An 11,213-nucleotide genomic window follows, 5' to 3' on the forward strand; every position below is an offset into this window, starting at 1 on the left:
AATGTACAGAATGCCTTGTGTGTGCCAGTGGCTAGTTAGAACCCTCCCTGAGCTCTCAGGGAGAGAAATCAATTAAAACAGCAATTGTAATGATGTGTGTGGTCTCTGTGTCCTCAAGGTCTTTCCAAGTTATTTCATTTCTCAGGACCCTAAGTGAACAATAGTCTCCCCTATTCTCTACACCATGGAGTGGGCTGGTGAGGCCCAGTAGTCAGGCCCTCATCCAACTAGCGGCCTAGATCTGGCATCTCCAAGGACAAAGCTTGGGCAATTTATTGAGGCTGGAATGTAACTGTAAACTTGGTGGGAGAAGGTGGGGCATAGATCTGTCAGGGTCAGTAGGCTCACAGATACCCCCCCCTCCACCCTCAGTTCTGTGAAAACAGCCAGACTCGTGGGAAGCCCAGGTCCAGGCTTATCCTCTGGAGTTTATTCACTTCCAACAGGCTCGATGGAGCCTTGGTGGTATTACATCCAGCTCTGCTGGGCTCCAGGTCTTATCAGGCTTGGGCTTAATGGGAAAACACTAGGTCAGCACTCTGGCCTTCAGGAATCTAGAGAAAAAGAGGATATGGTTAATGGACCAGAGCCTGCTCTCCATTTCCCAAGTCAAACCCTGAAAGAGATCTGGGTGGCCTCACACCTTCGGACCCGTCTCCCTCCTCAGGCTCAGGCCCTGGCTCGGGCTCTGGATCAGGCTCTGGATCCGGCTCTGGCTCCAATTCAGGCTCTGGTTCTGGTTCCGGATCCATTTGGGGTTCTGGCTCGGGCTCAGTACTGTCAGAGGCCTCAGCTTCCAAGTTTGGTTCTGGTTCCTCTGGAGTTCCGGATTGTACTGCCTCTGAGCCCTCTGGACCCCCATCCTCGTAGTGATCTGAAGCTCTGGGCAGTCCAGGACATGTGGTCCCCGAACTGGGTGCCTCTGGTGTCCAGTGGCCTGGGCAGGGAGGGTCATAGCTGCGGTCCCGGTAGCCTGGAGTGGATGGAGGTATCTCAATTTACTGGTCGAAAGGTCCTGCGCACACCTTACCACTTGGCTAGACCCGACTCCGCCCACCATATAGTCATAGCTCCGCCCACAGGCTACGCCCTTGCACTGACAAGGCCCCACCCCTTCACACTCACCGGGGCCCACGTGCTGCCAGTCCCAGGCCGGATCCGGCGCGCGCACAGCATGCTGGGCACAACGCAGCAGCTCCTGGCAGGCGGCCTCGCCCTTGCTCTGCACCAGCAGCAGCAGGCGGCGCACCCGGCGCTCGGCGTCAGGCAGTGCATCCAGCGCCTCGTACTCGGGCCCGGTGAGCACTCCCCGCGCTACCAGTGCATCCAGCAGCAGCCCGGAGTCCGCTTGCAACGTCTCTACCAGGCGTTTCCGCTCGCGGTCGATGGTCTCCGAAGGCCGCTCCTGTGCGTTGCCCATCCTTGCGGCTGCATGGGAGAGGTGTAGAGGAGCCGTGGGGCTGGGGCTCCCTCACCCCAGGGCCCTGATCACCCAGCAGCTATGATCTAAATTCACTTCTACCCCAGCAGCCAGAGGGCTCCGCAGAACCCCACGTGGAGACGGCAGTACAGATCTCCTTGTCCTCCCTCCTCTTCTGTCCAGTCTCTTCAGGCTCCTCTTCCTGTCTTTGACAGGTGAGGACCTCTCTCCCGAACCCCAGTAACCGGCAGATCCCAGTAGCCACCAGTTCAGACCCAGTTTATCCAAACCAATTTCCTCTTTCCCCCAACCTGCTTCCTCCCCCGGGCCCCCCAAAAAAGGCAGAACCCCGGGTTGGAGCAGGACACCAGGTAGCTCACTCCCTCATGTCACGCTGTTTTTCTTGGTCACTTCACATCTCAGGTCCTCCTCCTTAATATTGAAGTGTCAACCCTTCCTCCAAGATCCCTTCTGCAGGCTGAAATCTACATGATCACAGTTTGAAGCCAGCCTAAGTAAAAAGGTCCGAGAGACAACATCGCCAATTAACAAGAATAATGTGATACTGAATGTGTGGTTCAAGTGGTAGAGTGCCTGCGTAGCAAGTACATGATCCTGTACCTGCCTAACACATGCAAACTCCAGTACTGGAGTGGAAATAAAAGGAACTAGGAGTGATTCTGAGGTTACAGTTTTATGTCAAGTTCCTTCTAGTTTACAGAATATCCCTCACTTAGTCTAACCTTTTACCTCTTGTCTGTACCCTGGGGAACTCATCATCAAAGCTTCTGTAACCTCTCCTCTCCTTCTCTCTGACCCAGAGCACAAAATGCCCAGAACCTCCTGCATCTCTTCTCACCTTCAAGGTCTTCTGACCTTGAAATCTAACTTTCTAGGACAGGCCCAGTCCCTGCATCCTTACTACCGCATGTTGCAAACCCAATGTAGTCTCATGGCCTTTCCTGGGTCCTTTGCACCTGAGTCAGGATACCTGAATCCTCCTGACATCACCAGAGACTAAACTGTCTCCTGGCTGATGGTGGAAAAACTCAAGTCATTTCATACTTCATCTTGAAATACCCAGGGCCAGCCAGGCGCCCGTGGCTCACGCCTGTAATCCTAGCTACTCAGGAGGCTGAGATCTGAGGATCTCGGTTCAAAGCCAGCCTGGGCAGGAAAGTTTGTGAGACTCATCTCCAATAAACCGCTGGAAAACCGGAAGTGGTGCTGTGGCTCAAGCGGTAGAGCGCTCGCCTTGAGCTGAAGAGTACAAAGACAGTGCCCAGGCCCAGAGTTCAAGCCCCACGACCAACAAAAAAAAAAAAAGAAAAAGAAAGAAATACCCGGGGCCTACCTCATGAAAGCCTCAACAAATGCTTGCTGAACTTGTTTTCCTTTTACGAGTCTCTCATTTTGGTTCTGTCTCTACTAAACAGTAGTAGAAAGTAGGTAGTAGAGCCTGGTACTGGTAGCTCATGCCTGTAATCCTAGTTATTCAGAAGGCTCAGATCTAAGAATTGCGGTTCAAAGCCAGCCTGGGCAGGAAAGTCTGTGAGACTTATCTCCAATTAACCAACAGAAAACCAGAAATGGTACTGTGGCTCACGTGGTAGAATGCTAACCTTGAGCTGAAGAACGCAGGGACAGTGCCCAGGCCTAGAGGTTAAGCCCATGAAAAAAAAAGGAGGAAGTAGGTAGAAATCAATTTGAATTATCCATTTATTACCAACTAAGCACTATTCCCTTTGGTGGGCTAGCTTAGGCAATAAGGTGCCTGGCATGAAGACACAATGTCAGAACCGGGCACCAGTGGCTCATGCTTATAATCCTAGCTACTCAGGAGACTGAGGATTGTGGTTCCAAGCTAGACTGGGCAGGAAAATCTCTGAGACTCTTATCCCCAATTAAATTACAGGAAAAAGCTGGAAGTGATGCTGTTGCTCAAGTGGTAGAGTGCTCTCCTTGAGCAACAGGAGCTCAGGGATAGCACCCAGACCCAGAGTTTATGCCTCAGGAGTGACTCCCCCCCCAAAAAAAAAAAAAGAAAGAAAGAAAGAGAGAGAGAGAGAGAGAGAAAGAAAGAAAGAAAGAAAGGAAGGAAGGAAGGAAGGAAGGAAGGAAGGAAGGAAGAAAAGAAGCAATGTCAAGCCAGGGTTCAGTGGCTCATACCATAATCCTATATCCTTTTCCTATATCCTTTCCTTGAAAGGAAAAGATAGGGAAGTGGCAGGTTAAGGCAAGCCTGGGCAAAAAAAGATAGTTCTTGAGATCCTTCTCTACCAATAGCCAGATGGGCTGGCACATGCCTGTCATACTAGCTTCACGGGAAGGAGAGATAGGCAGATCACTGTTCAGGAGAAGGTTTGGGCAGGAAGCTAGACTTTATCTCAAAAATGACCAGTGCAAAAAAGGTCTAGAGGTGTGGCTCAGCAGTAGAGTGCCCACTTAGTAAGTGCAAGATCTTGAATCCAAATAAAATTGAAATTTAAAAAATAAAAATAAATGAGGTTATTTCAGGTGTCAGGCTATGCACAACCTCTGTCCATTCCCTTTGCCTTAGCTTTTGGTCACATGGCATCTTTCTAGATTCCTTTAATGTCCAAGCTGCTAAAGTCCCTCCTCTACCTCTTTTCCTGATCCATTGGGTGGTAGCCCCGACGTTGCCTGTGTGTCTCTCTCCCAGTGCACCCTCATGTCATACTTTCTCCTGGCCATTTCATACCCAAAGGTTCCCCCTCCACCCTCTCAGATCAATGTCAGTCCCAGTCCACTGAGCAAAAAGCAAAACCACCTGTGCCCCCCATTTCCTTCGTGTCTGTGAGGAGTGACTTCCAATCAGCTCCTGCTTCTCACCTTATCTCCTGTACCAGTCCTTCTGAGTACCACTGACTTCTTTCCATTCCATTCCGCCCTTAATATAGTGACTTTGACAATTCATTGGGGTATGATTTGTTGCTCTCCTCACTGAGGCTTCCAAAGACTTTCCCTAATATAAGGCTCAGAAAGGGAAAGCATCCTCTATTATGGGGCATTGGAAGGGAAAGGAGACAAGGTCCTCTTCTGTGGCCAGAGAGGGAAGGTGCAGACTGGATTGGTCTCTTCTTTTTCCCTGAATCCTAAGTTGTTTTCATATCAGCTGACTCCTCCATTACCCCAAGTCTTGCCATTTGTCCTGCCGGGGGGGGGGGGGGGGGGGGAAGCAAAGACCTAGGCTGGACTGAGCCCTCCCATGGAAGTTCTCATAGCTCTAAGGTGAATACTGAAGTAACAGCGCTGCCCCCAGTTCAAAGGACAAGCCCAGATGCTTCTTGGGAGCGCTAGATAGCAAAGCGCAAAACAGTTTGGCCCAGGACCCCAGTTTAAGCATGAGGTTTGTCGTGGGGGAGTTGAGGGTCGTGGGCCTCTGGTAGCATTGCGCATGTGCGACTGCAAAGGGTATGCTGACCTCCCCTCCACCCAGTCCCAGAGCTTGGGAGCTGCGGAAGGGTGGGGCCCACAGACCTGAGAGCGCGGCTGCTGCTGGTGAGGCGCGGGTCGCAGGCTCAGTCTCCCTTCCCTCCCCTGCCTCTGCAGCACGGAGAGGGAGTCACGATCCGGAGCGTTTGGAGAGGCCCCAGGCGCTCGGGTGGAGCCTACGCCGGGCAGGAGATGACAGTGCAGAAAGGGCCGGGCGGGGTGGGGACCGGTGCAGCAGCTGCGAAGGGGCGGGGCGGCCAGGGCTGCCGGGAATGGGGGGCGGCGGGGGAGGGGGGAGAGGGGGGCGTGCTTCTTGGGCGCTGGGAACAGGGCAGCTGGCTGGGGACCGGCACAGATCGGTTTTCCCTTTCCTACCAGGGCGCACGTGGACTAGGTTGGGGGGACAGTTAGGCTCATGGTCCCACGTGTCCAGCGTCAACTCTAGGTCTGCCAAATTCCCAGGCGCTTTTTCATTTGTGCTCTCTGTCCTCTCTGCCTGTCACAGATGACTTTTAGGGGACCGAGATGCCCAGGGTGCACATACAGCAGAACTACATGTGGCTCTGAAGGCATCCCTTCCTTGCACGGGCTGAGCAACGAATTCAGGGCCTTGCACTTGCTAGGCAAGTGCCCTTATAATGAGCTAATTCAACAACCCCTGGAGATTCTTCATGAAAGCCCCGGATCTGGACGCGTTTGTTGTTTGGACCAAAAACGCCAAGTTGCCCCCCCCCCCCCCAGCCATGATATGTGCTCTCTGGTCGATATAAAAGACGAGACTAGAAACAGAAAAAAAAAATGCAGTTTATGTGAGGGGGTTGCTGGGGGTAGTGGAGAGAGGTGGACAATCAGTAGGGAATTGGTCACCCCTGCAGGGGGCGCCAGTAAGCCTAAACGGGTGTGCTGTTGCAGGCTGGTTCCTCAGCCAGGCCATTTTAGAGGTGTACAGATTTCATGGGGATGAACTGGTCCCTGGCCCCAGGTAGGAGGCCCGGCTCTCAGGAGCATTATAAATGGCTAAAGCCCCTGGCACGGAGAGGGCTGCACCTCCCAAATCCATCTGGACATCCAGCAGGAGTGGGGCTCCCAGAGTAGAATCCTTTCCTAGGAGAGGTGAGGCTGCGCTCAGTCTAGAGAAGAAGCCTCTCCCCTCCTTTCTTCAGGGAGGAAAGCCCTGCCCTTTTTCACTCAGGATGAAACATCTTAACTATCTCCAACCCACATCCAACAGTGAGGAGATGGGTGGATACAGAGGATTTCCCCAGCAAAACTCAAGCTGCCCAACCCATCCAATCAGGGTAGCTCAGCCCAGTCATGGCTTCCTTCCAGGTTCTAAGTCCCCATCACCATTACCTGCACCTGGAGAATTCAACCCCTTGTCTGCCAGCTCAGCCTCACCCCTCTCTGGAACCAAGGGCTGCATCTGCATAGGAGAACCATGGCAAGCAACTGGGGAGGAAGCCCAGTGGCTGAGGAGAACTGGGGAATCATTAGGGCAATTCTCAGACCTGGCTCTGGCTCCCTGAGAACCACCACAGACCAAAGGAACAGAGTCCTCCTTCCATCTTACCAGGGCGAGTTCCATGTCCAAGTCCATCAGTGTCCATTCTCGTCCTTGGAGGCTGGGGCCCAACACCTGGGGAGAGCTCCAGGTCATTGGTGCCCTCAGGTTGCACAGACAGCTGGACCCCACCATGTCCCACGCCCCTGCCCTTGCCAGAGGGGTACTCACATCCAGGGGTACTACAGGCTCCACGCTTTCCGGGGCAGGCCGAAGCAGCATTGGAGGAAGCAGATTCTCTGGGCTCCGATTTCCCTGCTCTAGGCCCAGAACTCCCCTGTGCACAAAGAACCTGCTATTGGCCTGCAGTACTCATGCCCTAGTAGGTTCTCCAGGAACCCAGATGTATTGGCATTTAAGTACCTCACTATCTAAATGCTAAAAGTGGATCCTACCCCCCCCCACACACACACACACAATGGGGCATCTAGAGAGTGCCTTTTCTTCCTACGTGGAAAACTAGGTCTGGGAGCCTTCACTATGCAAGTGTAAATACTAGTGTTTGTTATTTTTTTTAGTGTATATTAAATTATATATAGGGGGTTTCATCATTGCATTTCCATACATGCACATAATATACTTTGATAATATTCACTCTATTTATAATTCTTCTTCAGTGGGGTCTTGTGTATGCGCACCAATACCAGAACTTGAACTCAGGGTGTCAAGTTCTCATTCCAGCTTCCTTGCTTGTTCATCAATGGTGCTCTACTAATTGAGCCACACCTCCAGCTTGGCTTTTTGCTAATTGGAGATAGGTGGAGTCCCTCATATTTTTCTGGCTGGCTTTGAACCTTGATCCTACAGGTGTCAGCCTTCTGAGTAGCTAGGTTTATAGGCATGAGCCACTGGGGCCCTAGCTTGAGTTTTTTTGTCAGTCCTAAGGCCTGAACTCTGGGCCTGGGCACTATCCCTCAGCTCTTCAGCTCAAGGCTAGTGCTCTACCATTTGAGCCACAGCGTAACTTCTGGCTTTTTCTGCTTATGTGGTGCTGAGGAATGGAACCCAGGGCCTCATGCATGCAAGGCAAGCTGCTTTCCCAGCCCACTTGAATCTATAGAGGTACTAAGTGACCTGAGTGAGAAGTTCTGCTCTGCAGGGGATTCTAATGTAGGTGTTCTTTGGAGCAAATTCTGAGAAATAAGGTAGGTAAGTGTCGCAGAATCAAGTGTCCAATGGTCCTCCTTAGCCACCAAAGAACAAAGGCATTTCATGGGCCAGAGTGATGACCGGTTTGCAAAAGTGGCCCACAGAGCTCACCACCAAAAATGGGCTCTGAAAAGAAGCTCAGGGACAGTGCCCAGGCCCTGAGTTCAAGCCCCAGGACTGGCAAAAAAAAGGGGGGGGGAATGGGAGGAGCTCTGCTCACCTGTCAGTTACCTCCCTGGGGTCCTTTGGTTCAGGCTGTTGGGCACTCCTGGGCCCCTCAGGGCTGAAGCTCCCTTTCCCTTCCAGGATGGCCTGCACCACAGCCACAGGCAATTGTGGGGGGGCTGTCACGCAGAAGTCACACTCGTTTGGGGCTAGGGCCAGCCCGGCCTCGCCATCCCCCCCTGGACTGGCCGGCTCTTCTTTGAGCAGTGCCAGGCCCTTCTCCCTGTACGGGAGAAAAGCTTCAACCAGACCCTGGCACTGACCTCTCCACCCCTACAGCCATCTGGGCTGCTAGGCCCTCCCCTCCCCCCACAAGCTCCTCAGGGAATCCCGTGGTCCCCCTTACCTCCTGCCACCACTGGAGGAGGGAGAAAGCCTGGGCCCTTCGGGGGATGGAGAGTCTTCTGGGATGTCAGAGATGATGGGCCCTCTGGCCCTGTGAGGGCTAAGGCCCAAGGTAGTCTCTGGGAGGGGCTGTAAGTAGAAGGCTAGGCCCAGCCCTTGACCTCCAGGCACAGGGAGAGCCAGAACCTAACCATCATCCAGCTGGAGCACTTCTACAGGATAGGGATTGAGGAAGAGGCTCTGTTCATTCTGGGGAGCCTAAGTCTGGCTAGTGGGAAGGCTGGCTTCCATCTTCTTTGGGGAGAATGGGCAAAAGAAACAAGCTCCCCATAATCCCAGCTGTGCCCTGGGGTGGGGGAGGGAGAAGAAAAACTTACCGACTGAGTAAAGTAAGGATCCTGCAGGAGGGTACCAGGTAGGGGGCAGGCATTGAATTTGGCAGGTGCTGGACATGAGCTCCCTTCATCCAACATCAGGGACCTGTGTGGGGTGACAGGGACTCAGGCAGGGGTGAGCAGGATCAGTCCCCATGCCCCTCAGCCTGTACCTCTCTCCCGCCCTCCCTCAGGCCCCAGCAGCCAAGTCAGCAGAGCTGCGGCCTGTTGCCAGGGCATCAGTCACATGCTGGAGTATAAGGGGCTCCCCCAGAGATGGGGGCCCTTTGGAGGGTAGAGAGGGGGAGGAGGGAGCATTGTCAGAGCCTCAAGTCCTCTGTTGCTATGTTTTGGGGTGAGGATAGGAATTTGAGGGTGAGGGCCCCCAATAGGAAGATCCAGAATGGGGTAATGGATGGCAGAGTTGTGGGGAGAGAAAGAAAACAGGGTGAGGAAGGAGAATTTCCAGTGAAGGAGTTTCTGAAGAAGGGGTCTTTGCTAGGGGTTCTCTGGGGAGATTGTTGAAGTGGGAAACAGAGGTGAGCCTCCCTGATTTTTGTCACTCACAGCTTCCTCTTGGTTCCAGCACTACTGGGTCCTGCCTGGAGTGGCCCAAAGAGGCACTGGATCAACTGGGGAGAAAGCAAAGGGTTAATTCCTACATCCCGCCCTCACCCCTACCCCTACCCTAGTGGGGGCAGTACCAGGTAAGTTTGCAGGAGGGCAGGTAAACAGACGGGAGAGGACTGGGTGGAGGGAAAGAATGGGCCAGAATGAGAGAGGGAAGTGGAATGGGGGAGAGGAGCACCTTGCCAATAACCCGTTGCTGCTGTCCATGGATCTGTCGCAGTGTCACTACCTCTCGCCACAAGATCTCATTTTGCCTGGATGGGGGGAAAGGGTTGGGGAGTGCAGAGGCACCTGAGAGTTCATGGGATCACCATGTTCCATAAATTGGGGAGGCCAGGGAACCACGCAGCCCCCCTGATGGTCACTCCATCCTGTGGAGACTAGAATTCCATGGCCGTGCCCATTTGTCGGAATAGGGGCACAAAGGCCCAAGATAGAAAGGGGCTTCCCAGAAACCACTGCTGATGAGTATTTCATTACCCAGACCCCCCCCCCCCCCGCCGCGCGCGTTCCCCATTCCCCCGCACTGCCTGAGCTCCCGCAGCCGCGCCTCGGTGCTCTCCTGCGCTCCTCGAAAAGCCTGCACCTCGCTTAGCAGCCTGCCGAAGTCTTCGGGGCGCCAGCGACTGTCTTCACCCCGCAAAGCAGGAACCTGAAGGTGGGAGGCGCCAGTTGGGGTGAGAGCAGTTGGAGCGGGGCACCTAGTCCTAACACCCCACTTGGGGTTTGGAGTTTAGTCTTTCCTTTGCTTGCAGTCCCCACCTTGCGGCGCACGCGCTCCAGGAGCTGCTCACGGCCACGCACGAAGCTCGGGTGCTGGAACTCTACATGATCACGCTCTGGCCTGAGTAGGCCACCCTGCTCGATGCTCACGACCTTCCGAAAACCATCTGGAGAATGGGGCATGGGGTTTGAGTCGCCCCATCTTTTGCACCAACATACTCAAGCCCGCTTCCCACCGGCCCGAGGAACTCACACATGTTGAGTTGGCGCACAAAACTGGCCATGTTGCTGTGCTTGAAATACTGGGGTAGCACTTCTTTGGCGAAGCGGCTCTGATCGCTCACGAGGAAGCTGGTTCCGCTCTATGGATAATGACGCCCCGCACGCACGCCACGCATGGTGCAGGTGAAGATCAAGACCTGCTAAGTGGCGGCCAGCGCCCTGGCGCGAACGCGCGCGCACTCCCTCTGAGGGGCCTGAGGCCTAGTCTGGGGGCGATCCCCGCGAGTCCCTCTCTGTAGCCCGACCCAGACTTGGTTCTAAGAAACAGAAGCAGCCAACCTGGGCTCTACCTCGGACTGGACTAGTGGTCCTAGACTCGCGACGTGAGCCAGAGCCAGTCCGTCCCTCCTCCAGATTTGTTTTCCCATCAGGAAGGGATGGGGCTGAAACTAAATTACATTGGTTCCTCGGGTTTGGGGTTTCCAGGACCCTTCCTGGGCCCCAGAAGGAAGTAACTTCATCCTCACCGCACCCCACCCCCCCTCCCAAGATGAATTACCCTGGACGGCTGAATCGAGCCCAGTCCCAAGTGGGGGTTGGGTGGACATGGACGCTCACTACTTAACGTGGAGAGATTCCCGAAGCAACACTGGGGAAGTTAAGGGGCCCCAGCCCTCACCGGGCTCCAGCGGATCAGGTGGTCGGTGCCTGGGTCTCCCACCAGCGCCCATAGCTTGCCGAGGAAGGCAGGCACGGGGCTGGGGCCTGGCTCCGTGGGCAGCGCCGCGGGCGCTTCCTGCATCGCGCAGTCTCGGGGCCCCCTCAGCGCTCCAGTCCGGCCGTTGCGGGATCGTCAAAGCCGCGAAAGTGCTGCGTTTGCCGACCGCCCCGCCCTGCCCTACTCCGCCCCCAGGCGCCGGGTCAGGCGGGGGCCACGTGCGAACTTTCGGGGCGGGGCTCGGACAGCCGCGGAGGCACCAGCAAACAGAAAGAGCTGGCAGGATCGCAGGGTAGTGTAAAGGGATAGGGTGCGGAGGGAAACCTGGGTTCGAGTCTCAACTCTTCTCAGTCTTTGTACTTCTCTTGGAGAGAAATCGTCTGAGCGTGG

At 54.6% G+C, this 11,213-nt stretch overlaps 2 protein-coding genes across 4 annotated transcripts; both read right to left on the bottom strand.

Annotated features, from left to right (window-relative positions):
• Positions 1-247: 247 nt before the first annotated feature.
• LOC138815327 (nucleolar protein 3-like) lies at positions 248-5,057 on the bottom strand. 2 transcript variants are annotated; one of them, XM_070004670.1, is made up of 5 exons: positions 4,922-5,057; positions 1,801-1,931; positions 1,126-1,428; positions 644-973; positions 248-554 (listed from the first exon to the last, which is right to left on the bottom strand). In XM_070004670.1, the coding sequence occupies exons 3-5, from the start codon at positions 1,418-1,420 to the stop codon at positions 547-549; spliced, it is 633 nt and encodes a 210-aa protein (XP_069860771.1). In that variant the 5' UTR covers positions 1,421-1,428; positions 1,801-1,931; positions 4,922-5,057; the 3' UTR covers positions 248-546. The 2 variants fall into 2 exon arrangements, with proteins under 2 accessions (XP_069860771.1, XP_069860770.1); XM_070004669.1 differs by lacking the exon at positions 1,801-1,931.
• Positions 5,058-5,685: 628 nt separating this feature from the next.
• Positions 5,686-10,931, bottom strand: LOC138815328 (heat shock factor protein 4-like). Of its 2 annotated transcripts, none has more exons than XM_070004671.1 (13): positions 10,785-10,931; positions 10,137-10,245; positions 9,923-10,050; positions 9,688-9,812; positions 9,339-9,414; positions 9,098-9,162; positions 8,534-8,636; positions 8,158-8,285; positions 7,807-8,034; positions 6,609-6,714; positions 6,447-6,512; positions 6,230-6,299; positions 5,686-5,980 (listed from the first exon to the last, which is right to left on the bottom strand). In XM_070004671.1, exons 1-13 carry the CDS (start codon positions 10,905-10,907, stop codon positions 5,829-5,831), a joined length of 1,479 nt encoding a protein of 492 aa, XP_069860772.1. In that variant the 5' UTR covers positions 10,908-10,931; the 3' UTR covers positions 5,686-5,828. The 2 variants fall into 2 exon arrangements, with proteins under 2 accessions (XP_069860772.1, XP_069860773.1); XM_070004672.1 differs by having other exon boundaries at positions 7,807-7,930; positions 8,158-8,299.
• Between the last annotated feature and the right edge of the window lie 282 nt (positions 10,932-11,213).

Source organism: Dipodomys merriami, unplaced genomic scaffold (assembly GCF_024711535.1).
Source record: "Dipodomys merriami isolate MVZ:Mamm:240054 unplaced genomic scaffold, mDipMer1.0.p SCAF_64, whole genome shotgun sequence".
In the NCBI taxonomy this organism is placed as follows: Eukaryota; Metazoa; Chordata; class Mammalia; order Rodentia; family Heteromyidae; genus Dipodomys; species Dipodomys merriami.

Bases quoted from the DNA above. Each gene is read 5' to 3' on its own strand.
- LOC138815327 (XM_070004669.1), bottom strand. From the start codon at position 1,420: ATGGGCAACGCACAGGAGCGGCCTTCGGAGACCATCGACCGCGAGCGG. The intron at 974-1,125 runs GTGAGTGTGAAG...CATCCACTCCAG, and splicing joins CTGGCAGCACGTGGGCCCCG to GCTACCGGGACCGCAGCTAT.
- LOC138815328 (XM_070004671.1), bottom strand. From the start codon at position 10,907: ATGCAGGAAGCGCCCGCGGCGCTGCCCACGGAGCCAGGCCCCAGCCCC. The intron at 10,051-10,136 runs GTGAGTTCCTCG...CCCATTCTCCAG, and splicing joins TGTGCGCCAACTCAACATGT to ATGGTTTTCGGAAGGTCGTG. The intron at 6,715-7,806 runs GTGAGCAGAGCT...CTTTGTGCACAG, and splicing joins CCCAGGGAGGTAACTGACAG to GGGAGTTCTGGGCCTAGAGC.